The 17,601-nt window shown below is 41.3% G+C and overlaps 1 protein-coding gene across 5 annotated transcripts in view; it reads right to left on the reverse strand.

The window, feature by feature from the left end:
- Window positions 1-17,601, reverse strand: part of KCNIP4 (potassium voltage-gated channel interacting protein 4) — a 1,022,425-nt gene that overhangs the window by 210,317 nt on the left and 794,507 nt on the right. The window contains exon 1 of one of the 5 annotated variants that reach the window (XM_019743871.2): window positions 216-458. The exons of the other annotated variants lie outside the window; for them this stretch is intronic. Within the exon in view, the coding sequence (XP_019599430.2) occupies window positions 216-327 (112 nt within the window). The 5' untranslated portion in view covers window positions 328-458. Of the gene's footprint in view, window positions 1-215; window positions 459-17,601 lie in introns of those variants that run through there. 5 annotated transcript variants of the gene reach the window in all.

The raw sequence follows: 17,601 nt of genomic DNA on the forward strand, positions 1-17,601 counted from the left end.
TTTCAAATAGAAAGATAATGGTACACTATCTCTTCCCTCCCAATGTCACATATCTGGGTGAACAGAAATGAACTGTCCAGGGCTAGGCTGCTCCATGGCAAGCATGCATATTTTACAACTTTTACTTTGGGTACTAAACCTCAACTTCCGCAGCGTCTGCATCCAGTTCTGAACCAGCCCTGACCAAAGGCACAGACTGGGAGAAACCACTTTACCTTGCGAAAAATCAATCAGTCCCAGCAAGTGAAGCAGCTTCAGAGATGCACATATAATCACAACAATACCCACTGTTTGCAGTCCTTCTGACTCCCACTCCAGAGTCAACATCCTTCAAGCTGGCAGAGCATCCCAGCCTCCGGACCCCTTTGGAGCGGAGGGAGTTAATGAGAGAATCCAAGCACTATCTGTCTTGGAACAAAGACTCCTGAGGGGGGAAAGTGAGCAGCTCCTCGCAGATACGCCTCCACCGGGCCAGGCAGCAGCCCCCCAGGGTGAGGACCGACCTGGGCTGAAGTCCAGCCTCTCATGCTGCTGCTGGCATTTGCCTGATGGGGTCCCCCAACCACGGCGTGCCTGCCTCAGGACTCTGAGCTGCAGCCAGCAAGTACTTGGACTTCAGAGCTGCAAAAGCAACCTCTGTTGGAGAACTGGGGACTTTGCTGTGTCTTCCGTGGAGAGAAGGGACACTCCCAGGAAACTTGCCCTGGAGAGCATGGGCGGGTACTCCTGAGCTGACAATGCAGTGAGGGGCTGGGCAGGGCTGTCTTGCGAGCTAGTTTGCTGCCTGGGAAGCTTGCGAATGGCCCTTTTTTGCCATAGCAGCTGCTCTCTCTTTCCAGAGCTTGCTCGGCGAGCGAGCTCAACCCCCTCTTGGGATGCCAGAAAAAAAAAATCAGTTTTCGTGGCTGGTGCCTACTGCCCTTTTCAGAAAGCCCCACGTGGATGCCTGTGGGCAGCTTTTCTAGGAGAAAAGTGCAGGAGCAAAAGATCCATGATTCAGTCAGTGGCTTCCAGGAACAAGAGCATCCAAGCTGCCTCCCCCTGCCACTCTACTGGTCCTCACTAACACGTAGGGAGCATTAGCAGGGAGACTGATTTTGTCTTTATATTTATAGACATGCATGGATGGAGGGTGAGGCAGAGCCAAATGTTGTAAGAACACTGACGTTCAGTAACTGCCCCCTGGAGGGTGAGTACCACCATCATCTTTTAAAGTCTTGCTTCATTCAGCCGGTCTCCAAAGCAAAGTTTCACAAACTTCCCTGATGATAAAGTCACTCGTGGTGCTTGTTAAAAACTCTCTTAGCATCTGATTCAAAAGAGCCTGGAGTTTGTGTTCCTAAACAAAAAACTAGGTGACAATTATCATCAGGGAGGTGTGGGTTGTGCTGTCTCAAAAGATCTCCTGGCATATCTGATTCCAAACCAGGCCAGCAGCCTAGGCGTGGTCCTGGACTCTGGGTTCTTCCAGGACCACACTGGCTTCATGACTTTGCCAGTTAGCTCCACTCTGCTGAAGCCCAGCCCCGTCGTGGTGCCAAAGAGAATCGAATGGCACCCTGTCTGGGAAGGATCTCTAGCCCCAGGAACACACTGACATATAAGGGCTTATGAGTAATATCTTAGAGCCCGGGGGGTGGTGGCATTTCCTGGTTCTTCTACTTCTGTGCTGTGTGTTTTTCTGCAAGACACTTAACCTCTCTGAAAACAGTTTCTATTGTGTGAAGTTGCAGTTATGATACTTTAATGTTTTTATTTAAAGTTCTCCATTTAAAGAGAATTGTGGTCATAATAATAGTTAACATTTACTGAGCACTGATCATGTGCTGACAGAGTGATTTATCGACAATTAACTCATCCCCACAGCTCTGTGTGGTATGTACTATGACCATCTTTATTTTGTACGTGAGGAAACTGAAGCATAACGAGTTTAACTTATTTGCCAAAGCTGTGGACACAGCGCTTGATAGAAAATAGGCGTTAATTATTCATTCAGTTATTCATTAACATTTATTAAGCTGCTCGTACGAGCTATGGTATGTGAAGGATGGTAAATAATATCCACACCTATCCTTTGGACACTTATAGGTTAATAGGAGAAATGGGCATGAAACTAAAGGTGATCAATAAATGCACCAGCCCTTGAACAGATATCTTTACCGGGTACAGTGTGAGCACAGAAGAGAAAGTCAGCTCCACCTGGGGAAATGTGGGTGATGTAACAGGACGGAGACTTCAGAGGAGGTAGCCATCGGTAATGGTAGCTTTCATCATTAGAAGTAGTATATCATACAAAAGCTCTGGGGTGGGTAGACCTGGGCTAAATCCTGGTTCTGTCACTTGTTGCTGTGTGACCTTGGGAAAACAGCTCCATCTCTGTCTCAGTTTTCTAAGTTCAAGATGAGAACGTGACTGCGTCCTTCTCATGGTTGAGGTCAGAGTTAACTGAGACATGGAGAGCTGAGCGGGGTAACACCAGCCCCTGCTCAGCACATGGCAGTTATGGGATTATGACAGAACTGCCAGCTCTTTAGAGGCTTTGCTGGGCTGAGATGGATGAAGCGACTTTGCTCTTCCCTGGTCCTGACACTCCTCCCGGCTCCTAGTCTAGTTTTAGTCTCTTGTCCATGAAGACTTCCTAATCAACCCAGCCCACAGGGCTGTTTGTCTTCTCTGGGCACCAGGAATGTACTGAGATCACCAGGTTGGCTTTTATAATGGTGCTTTTCATTTTGGATAATATGTTTATGGGAAGTATCTTTCTATCAATCTGCCCAACCACCTGTCCATCTAAATGTGTTGTTTTCAGTTGTGTCAGCAAACCAGTGAAGGGGAAACAATTCTCAGTAGCTGATGGGAAAATAAATGTTTTCAGTAATGATTCTCTGAAATTCCTGCCAACATATAGCTATAAGAAGTCAAAAGTTAAAAAGAAAAAAAAAAAATTACACAGATTATTTAGGTTAAGTCAACTATAACTGTCTCTGTTAATCCTATACAATGCCATATTAGACTTGCAAAAAAACTAAGGAATAGAGAGATTAAGAGACTTTGACCAAGGTCAGACGGCTACAAATGTAATAGACCCAGAATTCAAACATTCCTTTGTCTGACTCCCAAATTCATTCTTCTTCTCCCTTAATACCCGTCAGCAGATTTCAGGAAATATTTGTCAATTGATCTCTTGATTTACAGAGTCAGGCAAAGTGTTTTAAAATTGCCACACTCATTTTCCAGGAAAGAAATCCCAACTATTCTTGAAATTCACATGAAACCCCACAGATATGATTTTGTTGATTCTAGGCAGGACTTCCCTTCAGGACAATGGCATTAATTTAGAATTCACCAGCTGAGAGTCTTGGTGGCCCAGCCTTCCCCTATTATTATTATTATTATTATTATTATTATTATTATTATTTTAAAAGTTTATTGGGGTGACAATTGTTAGTAAAGTTACATAGGTTTCAGGTGTACAATTCTGCAATACACAATTTGTATATCACAGTGTGTGTTCACCACCCCAGAGTCAGTTCTCCTTCCATCACTGTATGTTTGATCCCTTTTACCCTCATCTACCACCCCACCCCTCCAACTACCCCTGCTTTCTTTTGTCATTCCCAGGATCACACCTTTCCTTACATCATAAGGGGTGTCCAGCAAAGTTTTGTCTTTCATACCAAAGGAAAGGAATACCAAAGAGATAACATTGCCCACCCACTTACTCTAAGCCAGGCACTATACTGTGCACTTTATATGTATAAATTCATTTAATCTTATCCCAACCCAGTTAGGTATTATTAACTCTATTTCAAAGAAAAATAAAAACAAAGAATCATTGAGATTGTTATTTTCACAAAGTCACCTTCAATAACGGGCACAACCAGGATTTATATCTGTTAACATTTATGGAGAAATTATAAGTGTATGACACTATTCTAAAATTTGTCCACACATTAACTAACAAAGTTAAGAAAAAACAGTTAAAGCTAGATAGATTTGCCTACCTATATGTTATCTCTCCAAAAATGTAGCTAGAATGACAACGCATATAGAAACTAGTTAAGTTTAAATGCAAGAGTGTTTATATTTGTATAAACCTTTAGCAGTCATTTAAAGTTCAAATAGTCCGATCATTTTGTTTTACAGTTACTTAAAAGTGAGGTGCAGAGAATTGACTCATTCAGGTCAAAGGATTTGGGAAGTAAAACAGTTTATTTGAATCCCCTAGCTTTTCATGATTCCTGATTTGCTAACAACAGAGAAATCAAGATGATAAACTAAGAAGTTAAAAAAGTTAAGGTCCAAAAGAAATATTTTCTACTCTCAGCCAATAGGAGTTAAGAGCAGCAAGACAGCAATGTGGTTGGCAACATCTAGAAGGTTCCATTGAAGAGAAAAGCCCAATCGAGATTTTTTTTTTTTTTTAAATAACTGAGGAGATATAGAGCAATATGAGGATAAGGTTTGTGTATGACCTTTAGCGTCTCTTCTAAGTTTAGGATTCCCTTACCCTCTGGTGCCCTCTAGTCTACCCCCAACCCTTACTTCTTCCCTAAAATATATCACATCCCTGTATCTTGGGGTTTCTTACTTACTTGGAAAGATCCCTGAATGTACTCCAGACAAGCTTTCCACTCAAACGTGACAGGACTCAAACAATCTCACTTTGCTTCAGGGCTCATCCTGAAAGATTTGTAAAAGCATCTAGAATGGATTTCTTTAAAATATATACCATACTTGGTTTTCCATTAAACAATTCAGCATCCAGCTTTCTGTTTTGAGTGTCCTATTGAATCCATAATGTGATGATGATGGTGGGGGAATACCTTCCACTTTAAGAAACTTCCAGCAATATTGCACTAAGCTATCTAGAATAGAGTTCTCATGTATTTTGTGGTCAAAGCATGTGAAGTACATAATCTTAATATAAACAAAGTAGCAGATTATTTGGAAATGCAACTAGAAAATGATCATAAGACTATAAACTTTACCTATAACGTATGACTTTTGTTTTGCCAGCTCTAATTTTTTTTTCCATCTGGCCTTTCTGGCTTAAATTGAGTGGGTTCTCGGGTTCAACAATTCAATATGACAGATAACTTTAGCTCTCATGTCACAATCCTTTTCATGTGCCCTCTTTATAAAAAAAGTATCTGTTACATACAACTAAAATGAGCTGACTTTAGGGCAGTGATTATGAAGGATGATAAAAATTATCACCCTTTTCCTTATTATGTTATAATTAGGATCACGATAATTTTAAGCCCCTACTATGTGATAGACAGTGTATTGTATGTGTTACATAAATGATCTCATTGAATCATCAGAACATCTTGATAGATTATGATGGGTAATATTATTAACCTCCTTTTGCAGATGAGGACACTGAAATGCATATCTTAAGTAACTTGCCCCAAACTGTGAAAGGGATCAGAATATGCCACTCCAAAATATGCCATTTTGGCACAAGGACTGTTCTGAGCTAAAAGTAATTGAGAATCAGCAGCTGCAAGAGGAGTTCTCTGCTCTCCTCTTATCTACTGAAAAGCAGAGCATACATTTCCCTTTTTGAAGCCCTACCCCCGCCCACCCCTGAGCTAGAAATCAGAGAGTAACTCTTATCATCAGAGACAGAGAGCCAGCACCAAGATAAGTCTGCATAAACAACCCTAAGTAAAATAAGCTTTATCTTCTATTAGTTTCCCCCATATATTTCCTAGTCACTTCCTATAATTTATCATCCCTTGAAATTCAAACTCTTTTTCTTTTGTTAAAATGGTACATAAGCCCCAGCACCTGCTTCTTTGCGTTTCACTCATTTCTCTGAACTTTCATGCACGTAAATGGTTATGCCTTTTCTCCTGTTAATCTGCCTTTTGCTAGTCTAATTTGCAGGCCTCCAAGCACTGAACATAAATGAGTAGAGGAAAATATTTCCTCCTGGACTGTTACATGCCAGAAGGCAAGGAGTTGGGATTTAACCTCAGCAATTCTCACTCAAGAGCCAGTCTCTTTACATCCCTGGGGAGGCATATATATAAATATCAGTATTTTTGTTTCGTTTTATTTTTATTGTAGCTTCATTAAATAAAGAGAGTCACATTTTAAAGTGCAAATAGAATCCAGAAGTTAGAACGGAGTGCGGCCATAACCTCTACTGAAATGTACATGTTTAGTACCAAGTTCTTTCCTGGGAGCGAGGTCGAAGAGGAACAGAAAGAGAAATGAGCTAAGGGGAGGGGCTCAGGAGAGTGGAGGAGTTAGGAGGAAAGTTGAAGGCGGGAGAAAAGAGAGGAAGAAAAGAGGGAGGGAGAAATGAGAGACAGAAGAGACAAGGAATTGTCCACGTCAGACATAAGCTGAATTTGGTCTGTTTTCTGCTTGTGGGATTCTCCAAGACTTCCAGGGAGACCAGATGTAAAATAGGAATAAAAAATGCTGTAGGGAAAGGGACAAGCAAAGGGTTATTTCTCTGAGAATATATCCTATTTCCCTGGTCCATCCATGTCTGGGACCCTTTTAACTAGACGCAGAGTAACTCTTCAGTTTTACTTTCTCAGCAGTAGCTTTAAATGACCTTGGGAATAGAGCAGGTGGTTTTAAAAGTGTGATGAATAGCATTTCCATGGATGTTACACTAGCTATAGTTGGGCCTGCGGTCCTGCCCTCAGTGTCTGTTCCTGGGCCCAGTGGTGACGCCTTCCTGTTCACGTGGGCAGGGCCCTGCTGCCATGGATTTATCACTCCACCAGCTTGGGCCTCTCAGTTCTTAGGCGCAAAGTTCACATAGGTGACTTGGTTGTTCTCAGAGCATTGGCTCATTTCATGTCCCACAGCAGAACTCTGGGGAAGAGAGCCCAAGGGGTCTAGATTTAAATTCATTCCAATCTCTAATGACTCTGAATGATTTTTCTGAGTCATGTTGTGCATAAAGAGTCATACTGACTATATGGAAAGACTGTATGGAAAGACTGGTTCTCAAGATCATTCTCTGAGAACAGTTCCAAAGCCCCCTTGTTTATTCTTCCTTTCTTCATTTTTCCTCTTTCCCTCCCTCCCTCCTTTGCTCGTTCCTGTTCCTTCTCTCTTTCTTTCTCAATCTCTCTCTCTCTCTCTCTCTCTCTCTCTCTCTCTCTCTCTCTCTCTCTTCCCTTAATCCTGTCTCAGGCACCAGATTCCAGAATTTGTTTTTGTAAAGCTTAAATGGTCCTTAATTTAAACAACACACACACACACACACACACACACACACACACACACACACTTATCACTGGGATCATTTCTTTCATTTCCAAAACCAGAGGACTGGAGAGCTGGAAAGTGAATAATTGTTCTTCCTAGAATTACATGTCCCCAGAACTTACAGTCGGTCAGCATTTTAGTTTGCCTGACTACTGCGGGAGATTACATGTCTTCTATCATTATACTCCTATTATCGTAGTGCCAAAATCAGTTTGTATTGGTTTCTTATTGCTGCTGTAACAAATTACCACAAAGCTGATGCTTAAAACAACAGAATGTATTATCTTACAGCTCTGGAGAAATGCTTCTCATTGGGCTAAAATCAAGGTGTCTGCAGGGCTGTGTTCCTTTAGGAGGCTTAGGAAAGAATCTGTTTCCTTGCCTTTTCTAGGTTCTAGGCCCATATTCCTTGGTTAGTGGCCACCTCCATCTTCAACGCCAGCAGTGGCCAGTTGAGTCTTTCTCAGGCAGCATCATTCTGAACCTACCTCTTCCACCATTCTCCTTCACTTCTCTTGGTGATGTCATCTGGTCTGCCTGCATAATCCAGGATGATCTTCCTATTTTAAGTTCAGCTGATTAGCAACATTAATTACATCTGCAATGTTAATCACCCTTTCCACGTCACCTAGCGTTTCCACTGGCTCTGGGGATTAGGATATAGATGTCTTGGCAGGGGTCATTATTCTGCATATCATGCAGTTATAATATATGATTTGCTTTTAACAGTATACACTCCTTTAAATAAGAAAAGCTAACCCTAATCTGAAACCCACAAAGATAGAATGTACTTCATCCGGAGCAAGCCACTTGAGATATATGTTTGCATGAGTGAGTGTGTGTGTGTGTGTGTGTGTGTGTGTGTGTGTATGTGTGTGTACCTTGTTTTAGAGATGGGAAGGGCAACTTTAATCAGCCTTCTTATCTCTGAACTTCCAATGTTCACTAAGAATGCTGAAGAGAGTACATTTTAAAATATGCAAAAGGTATATCAAACAATTCAGAAGACACAGGCTAATGAGCACATTGAGGAACGCTCTACTTTCATTTTAGTGGTCAGAAGCAATTAGGTATGGAGAGGTCTGTGAATCCAAGACTAAATTAGGAGTTATAGGAGATACAACCCTGGAGTCAACAGAACCGGGATAATGTTCCTTTTTACAGAATTTCCGGGAGGATCACAAGAGATAATGGAGAAGGAGGTGCTTCATCAGCTGTGGAAGGGCACTCACCTGGCATGCTCTAATTAACTGGCCCAGACATCCTTGGGATGGATAAGACTAGAAATGAACTGAGATCTTCAGCTACTAAGGTTTTCATTTTTTACTTCAAGTAGTCAATCCTCCGAACATGAGAAAGTCACAAGCCATGACTTTCAGAAAGATTGTTCAGGGCAGTAACAAAACTGTGGTAAATGAGGGGCTTTCTCCTTTGAAGATCCACATGCTGCTTTCTCCAAAGAACACTGTTTAAATGGACTGGTGTCTTTGGCACTTGAGTTAAAAATCAACACTAACACTTTCCACATATCTACGTTTATCCAGGATTTTGTTGTAATTTAATGTGTATTTGCCCTTTCACTGGCTGTCTCATTTATATATATTTTTTTTTTAAATGAGGAAATTGAGGTTATGAGAGTTTGCCTTATCCAAGGTCAAGAACAGCAGCAAAACTGGGTTTTAAAACCAAGTGTTCTGGCTCCATATCCAGCTTGTTTTTCTTCTCTGAAACTTACAGGATGGTTTGTGTCGGGTGCTGTGGTAAATGCTTTATATCAGTGATTTATAAAATGCGGATAGTAAAAGCGTGTACCTCCCAGCATTGTCAGGAGCAATAAATGGGTTAGTATAGAGTACAGCTAAAGCATTTAGGGCATGGCAGAGCACAAAACGAGTCCTCTGGTTGCAGGAGTAATTATTATTATTTCTTCACAAGCCATCTCCGAGGTACCTCTGTTACTATACCCATTTGACAAATAAGAAACTGCAGTTCAGAATGGTTAAGACACGTAACTACTTGTCATGCTATGTGACCAAGCAAATTAGGAGAACCTGTCCTCATTCACCCTTCCAGCCTCCCACTGCCTCGCAGGGCTCGCTTCTTTGAAACATAGCCGTTCTTAGTCACTCAGTTAGTCCTGGGCTTCCAACCAAGGCAGAGCCTAAACTAACTGAGCTGTGAAATTGTTCAGTCTATCTGGAAAGATCCTTAGATTTCAGATGCTGCAGCTCAGTAATCGTTTCTTTAACAGGGGGAAGAGGGGTGGTAGACGAGGGTAAATGGAACCAAATATATGCTGATGAAAGGAGAACTGACTCTGCGTGGCAAACATACAGTGTGATATATAGATGATGTATTAATATTACAGAATTGTACCCCTGAAACCTATATAACTTTAGTAACCACTGTCACCCCAATAAACTTTGACCTTCGCGTTATCTCCATCTCACTTCATTTGTGCATTTCTTCATTCTTTCCTTAAAAAAGTTGACACTGCTTATTTGCCATGCAAAAAATATGCAAGGACTCTGAGGAATGCACACCATGAAGAAGCTTACAGTGTAGGAAGGGAGACAAAGAATTCACATAAATCACTAAATCCAAGGAAGAATATACGCGTCCTGGGAAAAGTGTATTTGAAGTGCAGTGGGAGCTGAGAGGAGAGAAGGGAGCAGGGGAGTAGGAGGGCTGTTGTCCATCAGGAATGATCCATGGAGTTTGTGTGTGACCAAGAACAGTGGTCCAATCATTTCTTCAGCAAGTCAATCAATATTTATTGGGTGTCTACTATGTTTTGACATATGTGAGACCCCTCAATGCAATCCAATCAGCAAATCCTGTTGGCTCCACCTTGAAAATACCACCTCTCTCTAATTCTCACGTACTCTGCTTACATAGCTTTAGACGCAAGCTGCCATGTGACACACACCCGTCTGATTTCCTGCTTTTGCTCTCACACCTCTGCAGTCTTTTTTTTTACAGAGCATTAATCTTTATATTAAGTTTAAATGAATTTATATTAATCTTTATAGATTAAAGAGTATATTTTTCATATAACTTCCCTGCTTTATGGCCTTCCAGTAGCTGTTGATTACATTGGGGATAACATTTAAACTCTTCACCATGCTTTGGCCTTTCTTTGTTCTCAGCTGCGACCATTTTCATCCCCCAATCCTCCTGCACTAACCTCTAAAGCCACAGTTCTGTCCTCACTCCGTTTTTCAATTCTTTGAATGAACCAAGATTATCCCTGTCTAAAGTCTTGGGGCTTCTTGATCTGTCTCTGTGGAATGCTCTTTCCTTCAAGGATGTTTCCTTCTTATTTCTGGCTCTTTCTCATCCCTGAAGTTTAGGCTCACATGCTGTCTTCTCAGAGAGGGCTTCCTTGGTCACCCCATCAGAAATATTCCATGTCTTCTGTCACTATTGCCCATTAGTCTACAAAACCGCTGTGCTTTATTTTCTCCACAGCACTCACTACTCTCCCTGAACTTATTTTTCTTTACCTATTTGTTAGTCCATTCATTTCTTATCTCTTTCTACTTGTATACAATGTTCCCAGTAAGGTTTGTTACTAATCTTATTTGTCACATTATCTCTAGCATTTAGAATGGTGCTTGGTAATTACAGGCTTTGCATAACTACTTGTTGAATGAATGAATGAATGAATGAATGAATGAATGAATGAACGAACGAATGAATGAGTGGCATATAACAGGGTTCTTTCCTCAACAGGCATTTGGAATCACATGAATTGGCTCAGCAATGGTCATAATCAGAGATTAGCAAGTAACTTCAACCTAGTACAGTGAGAATTCATCAGACTGGGAATTGGGGAGGGCAGACTATGAAGAGTCACAGGTATTCATCCATAAGAGAGTTGAATGATGAGGATCTAATAAATGTTTCTGGGCAGTGCAGTGACATGATCATAGCGTCCTGTTTGCTTGATCTGGTAACAATAAAAGCAAAAGCACAGTAATGAAAGAAAAGAGAAAAGAAACCACAGACAGGAAGACCAGTGAGTAGGCTACTGCAAGGTCTAAACAAGAGGTCATCTCAATGGGCAGAAAGGGACGGGCAGGGACACTAGCAAAGATGGAGAGGTGAACCTGGCAGAAGAGTGCAAGGCAGAGACCAAGGGCAGGAGGCATCAAAGGAGAGGGCTGCCCTGAAGATGTCTCATATTTGGGCGCTCTTGACCATGGCATCTATCCATCTCCAAATTTCACACTTCACAAAGGGTGATCCTGCTGGGCCCACCTTGGGTCAATCAGTTATAGCCAGGAGGCGGGTCACCTAAGACTGAAGAGCAATTGGGACTCACTCAATGGTGTGTGGTCCTTTTAGGAGACAGGAAACTCTTGAGAGTCCCAACAGCCACTCCAAGTCATCCAGGAGTGAACTTGGGAATAAGAACATGTAGGGAGTTGAAGACAACTGAAATTCTGACAGAGTTGAGTAACCCAAGCAAGGAACCCAAGTAGAGATGCTTAATTCATAACTTAAAATATAAAGTTAGACCTTGGGAGAGAGCCCAGAGCTGGAGATAAAAACCTGGGATTTCTCCATAAGAAGGTGATAGTTGAGGTGACAAAGTCACTTCAGAAAAGAGATGTGCAGAGAGAGAGAAACAAGAACAAGGAATCAACATTCTAGGAGCAAGAGGAGCCAAGTGTACCAGAACAAGTTGAGAGAGATTTAAGGAGACCTTAGAAAGTAATATTTTGGGGGGCATTAAGAGAAAAGAGTTGCAAGGAGAGGATTGACTATTGTGTTAAATGTAGAAACCCAGCCATTCTCCAAGTTAAAGTGCGGTCCTAGCACCAATTAGTTTTGGGCTGGTGAAGGTGCAAGTGTGTGCATATGTCTGTGCATTGGGAAGGGTGCAGTTTGTGAGTACATGGCAGAAGACTGAGGTGTAGAGGTAAACGGGGAAAGGTCATACTTAAAGGGACTTTCGAGGGACTTTCCTCTTTCCCCTAAGTATTCCATTCAATCCAAGACAATTCTATAAGTATCACTGAGCATTCATTCAATCCAAGACAATTCTGTGAGAATCACTGAGCATCCAATGTGTGCCCAACATTGACAGACGTGCTGGGGATACCATATGTAGAAGGGAGCCTACCCCTGCTCTCTCAGAACCTACAGTCCAATGGGGAGTACAGAGAAGAAAGAAGGCAGTTACTAAATATTGCAGTGAGATCAATGGTGATTCATCATGGGAGCTCATTAGATGAATATTTAACCCAAACTCGAAACTCGACAGGTTTGCTAGAAAAAAAAAGAAAATCATCTGAGCTGAGATCTTAAGGATGAGCAAGGTCAGACAGAGATGGGGAAAACGTGTCCCCAGTAGAGGGAATAACAGGCACGACATCTTAGCCATGGGCAAGAGCTCAGAGCCCTGAGTGAATTTGGGGTAGGAACAACACAGTGCAGTTGAACTGGACGACAATAAATTGTATTTCAAGATACAGGGCTTCTAAGGTAGGCAGGACCCAGATCACAAAGGCTCTTTAAGCATGCTGAAGGAGTTCATTTATTTATTTTTTTATCTTTAGAGCACTGGGGAACCAATGAACGATGTAAGGAGAAGCACAACAGCATTGCATGTGGAACGTTAGAAAGGTCACTGTGGCTACTGTGTAGAGAATTGGTTGGGAGGTGAGTGTGGCTGACCTACAGGCAAAGAAACTAATTAAGGGGCGGTTCCAGAAATCCAAGTGAGAGATAGGTTAGGAATGTGGCCTGCGAGCTGGAGAGACTTGGATGGATGTGAGAGGTGCAGATGCAATGGAATCTCCGCACACTTGGAAGCAATTAACCATGAAAGCTAGAGAGAGAGAGAGTCCTGGATGATGTTCAAGTTTCCAGAAAAAGCATTTATCCTCTTTGATTGAAAGCTGAGATTATTTTTAAAATCAATTATATTGTAAAGAACTAACAAATCGATGCATGCGGGTTTGAAACAAGAAGCAGTAAGTTTAGTGACTGCACAATAGACCAGTCAGAGATAAGGTGGAAGTAAGGTATGCCCATCACAAATTCGAATTTGCTCGAATGAGCAACTTAAATCTTCCCAGAGCAGTCATCTCCACTTTCGGAATACCCTACCATTATCAAGGAATGGAGAAAAAAAAAAAAAAAAAAAAAAGAATTCAGTATTAGTGGCATGTGAACATTTGTTTTTGGTCACTTAAAATCAAATGCTTTTGCTAAGCAGACTCTCCCCACCGCCACCTGTCTTAGAATGGTAAATTCTCCAGGTAGGTATATGTTATCCATTCTCATAATGCCAAGAAGAAGCTCTCCAGTTACCACAAAAATCATTAGCAAATTCATTTGGCTCTTCTTTAAAGACTATTCAGAATTTGAGCAATTCTCAGCTCTCACTGTCATGCCTCTGATCCAACCCATCAAATCTTCTTCCTGACTTCCTCCTAAGCCATCACTCAGCTCTACCCTCGTCTTCCCATATTCTCTTCTCAGGAAAGAGCAGACAGAGTAAACCTTGGAAAACACAGGTCCAACCACGTGACTCCTCAGCTCAAAACCTTCTAAAAGCTCTCATTGTTCCGAACGTAAAAAGTAAAAACCCATTTTAAATGGCGTATGAGTCTTTCATGATTAATTTTTGGCCTCATCTCTCATTATTCCCCCCTTAATCCCTCACTCTAGCCACATGGTCTGTCTCCTCAAGTGCCTTGCTCATTCCAGGCATGCTCCTGCCTCAGAACCTTTGCATTTGTAGTTTCCTCTACCTGGATCAATCTTTACTCAGGTTTCTACATGACTCTCTTCCTTGACATGTCAGGTCAATATTTTATTATCACCTTAGTTAGCCTGGAAGGTTGCACTATTCAAAACGACCTTCTACTCCTAATTTTCCCTCACTCCTTCTAAACACTTTTATTCTTTTTAGCAGTGATCATATAGACTGTATGTTTTCTTTATGGATCTTGTTTTCTCCCTTTGACTCTAAATGCCATTTGGCAGGACTTTTGACCACTTCATTCATAACCCTCAACACTGAGGGGATGGGAAATGCAGTAGGTTCTAGATAATGAGTTGGTGAATGTTGTCAAAATATTTCTTTAAAGCAGCAGACATTCACATGCATGAGCACACATGGTTCTCCCCTTAATTAACACAAATAGATATACATACATGACCCTTAAATATTTTGTATTTAAATGGAATATAAATGTAAATACTCATACATAGAGATAAAATTCCAGCTTTCCTCTAGGAGAAAACACTATGAAGATGTTTCATAAATTGCTTATGAGGAAAATGAAAATGTCACAAGCAAAAAGGCCCAAAACAGTTTGAGTGATGATAAAAGAGCCATTCATCTGCCTTTCAAGGTAGGCGGGTCCTAAAATGGAGCCCTCTCAATGTTTTTGTTTGTTTTTTGGTTTGTTTTGAGTTCCAAGATTCATTTGGAACCCAAATAAATTTTGAAATTGAGTTGGGCCAGTGGAATTGCTCTGTATAATTAAGGAAGCTGGAATTTCCAGTGTCATCCTTCCTCCTGTTTCCTGCCTCTTTAGTGACTCTGTGGGTGAAAAAAATGGATGGAAGTGAAGAAACTGAAGTCAGAGAACTCATGTTCCTTAGGAAACAACAAAGGTAATTTATCGAGTGCCTACTTTGTGCGCGATAGGGGAGATACGGTAGCAGTATATATTATCCCACTTAACTGTCACGAGGACTCTCTGAGGTGTACAGTATATTATCAGCTCTTAGCAGAAAATGAAACAGAGAGAGGTTTAAAGTATAGAATTTGTTGACACTGAAATCAAACCTAATCCCTGCCACAATACCTCTTTCTCCAAGAAACACTGCTTGTTTGTCCTCTGAATCACTCTTTCCTTCTAGCCACAAAGTAGGAGACATTTTTCCTTAGAAATTATTTTACAAATGGTAATTTGGTTTCCAGGTTAAGTTCATTAAAACCCTTTTGTAATGCAGAATGCAGACCAAAGAGCATGATTGTTTCTATGGAAATATGAGCCAGAAGTGCTAACCTGCCTACTTAACAAATGAACTTTGGGGATGTAATCTATTTCCCTCTTCTCAGAGGAGATAAATAGATGGCAAGGAGCAGTTCCTCAGTGCATTCTGTGTATCATCCTTCCAGAAAGCATTCGATCCTGTTGTGTTTTCTCCCACCGCTGAAATGCAAAGATGCACAGAAGTAAAGGATGAGCCCCACAGCCAATTTCTCATCACAGACACGGCAGATTTCAGTGTACATCTGCAAGCTCCAAATACGACTATAAACACGTCAGCCAAAACAAACTGTGATTTTTATAAAATAAATCTGGAGAGTACATTTTTCTGAAACCTAGTGCTCCTTGTCTGACAGGGTAGTAGGAAAATGCAAGAATGGGAGAACAGCTCATCCTCCATTCATCGGTGGTGTTTTATCCCTTATGAAACCTGGCGGGGAAGGAATAATCAAGGCCTATAGCCTCATCTTTCTCTCTTTGTCACTTCCTGAGAGTGGGATGTTTAAGAAAGCTAGTAACTGCCCCTAGCCAATTCAGAACAGAGTTGTCTATGAGAATGCTCCTCAAAGTGCCGCCTTCGTGGTACCTGGGAGCTTGTTAAACATGCAAATTATTGGGCCCGCCCCATATCTACCAAATTAGAATCTCTGGGGTGGGTGCAATGACCTGTGTTTTACAAGCTCCCTGGGTGACTGTGATGCAAGCTAAAGTCTGAGAAGCACAAACTAAAGAGAAGGGCTTAAAGTTGGACACAGAGAAGGGAGTTCAAGGACCGAAACAGTATCACTCAATAGAGAACTGTTTTTAGATAAATCACTTAACCTCTCTGGTTCCCATGTCCCTTATTTGTAAAGGAATTGAATTGATATTGTTGAGTCACTTCTTCACCTATCATCAGAACATCTTATGGTTGTTACTTGCTGTCGTTATGATGTCCCCCACATAATGCAAGAGTCTGCTGTCCTGACCGGACTGACGGTGACTTCTAGCTAGTGCGATGGTGATGATGATGATGATAACTGAACACCTCCTGTTTGACAAGCGCTTTGTCAAGAGTTAGACATATGTTTGACCTATTACTGTCCTCTGGTAGTAATTTTTTTGAATTTAGTACTGAGAAAAACTAGAGAAGTTATGTAACTTCCCCAGTGTCACAAAGGCAGTAAATGACAAGTTCTTGAATTTGCATCCAGGCCTGACTTCAAAAACCCATGCTCTTTCCCCTCTGCTAAGGTCTCTCTTCTCAGACCTGGTGTCTTTCCTCAAGAGAAAGAAAAACTAAAAACCCCTGCAGTTCATGAGGTGGGGCCAGGCAGACCGGACCATTTATTTCCTTTAAATCTATAAGGCAATTACTTTGAATACGTTTAACACATAGATTGACTTCATATAAAAGCCACTTTACCTTAAGAGAGGTCGATAAACAAGGCTTGTAGTTGTACTAAACTGCTGATTTATTGACAGCTCTGAGATGTTTTGTCCCTGGTGAAAAGAGGCAGCAAATGAAATGGAGAGAACTTTGAAAAGCTTCTAGCTTAAAGAGGTCATTACAGGCAAAAGGAAATGTAGACAAGAGTAGTCCAATGGTCTGTCCAAGGTTGCCTCGCTGGTTAGTGTCAGAGAAGTGAACAGAATGTATCTTACTGCCCACTTGAGTTGGTGCTATTTCTAATTGTGTTATTATATCAAACTAAATACTCCTTTTTTTAGGAGCAAACATATATCTACACATCCACATCCAAGGGAAGGTGATGAGGAAGATGTGGTACAATAGAGTCTTAAAAGATAAGCGAGGATTATTCAAGCTAATACATTTAGGATCATAATTCTGGGAGGAGGCAACAGATGAAGCAAAGGTACGGAGTTCTGGAACCAAGTGATGTGTTTGGGAAACTATTAGAAAATTCCACAGTTCTGAAAATTAAAAAATGAAACTCAGGAAGCAGTTGGAAATGAGGCTGGAGAGATAGAGGGTCGCCAGGTCATGGAGGGTTCAATATGTCATTCTGAGGCATTTGAGATTCATAAAGAGGCACTAAAGAATTTATACAGGAGAATTGCATGGTTCGATTAGCACCTTAGTGCCCTCTGGCTACAGTGTGGACTATGAAATATCAACTTAAGGGGTGGGGAGAAGGAGGAAGGTAGGGGAATCCAAGACTATATTCCAGGCAAAAGGAGGTAAAACCTGTGCATGGTCAATTCTACGAGCAATAAAGCAGAAAGAGAAAATTCAAAAGATTTGTGAGTGGTAAAATGACTGGGATTTAGTGATTGATTATGTAAGAAAGGAGAGGGTATAGGGGTAACTCCCTCATTTCTAGCTTGGGCAACTGAT

The sequence above is a fragment of the Rhinolophus sinicus genome, linkage group LG02 (genome assembly GCF_036562045.2).
Source record: "Rhinolophus sinicus isolate RSC01 linkage group LG02, ASM3656204v1, whole genome shotgun sequence".
Taxonomy (NCBI): domain Eukaryota; kingdom Metazoa; phylum Chordata; class Mammalia; order Chiroptera; family Rhinolophidae; genus Rhinolophus; species Rhinolophus sinicus.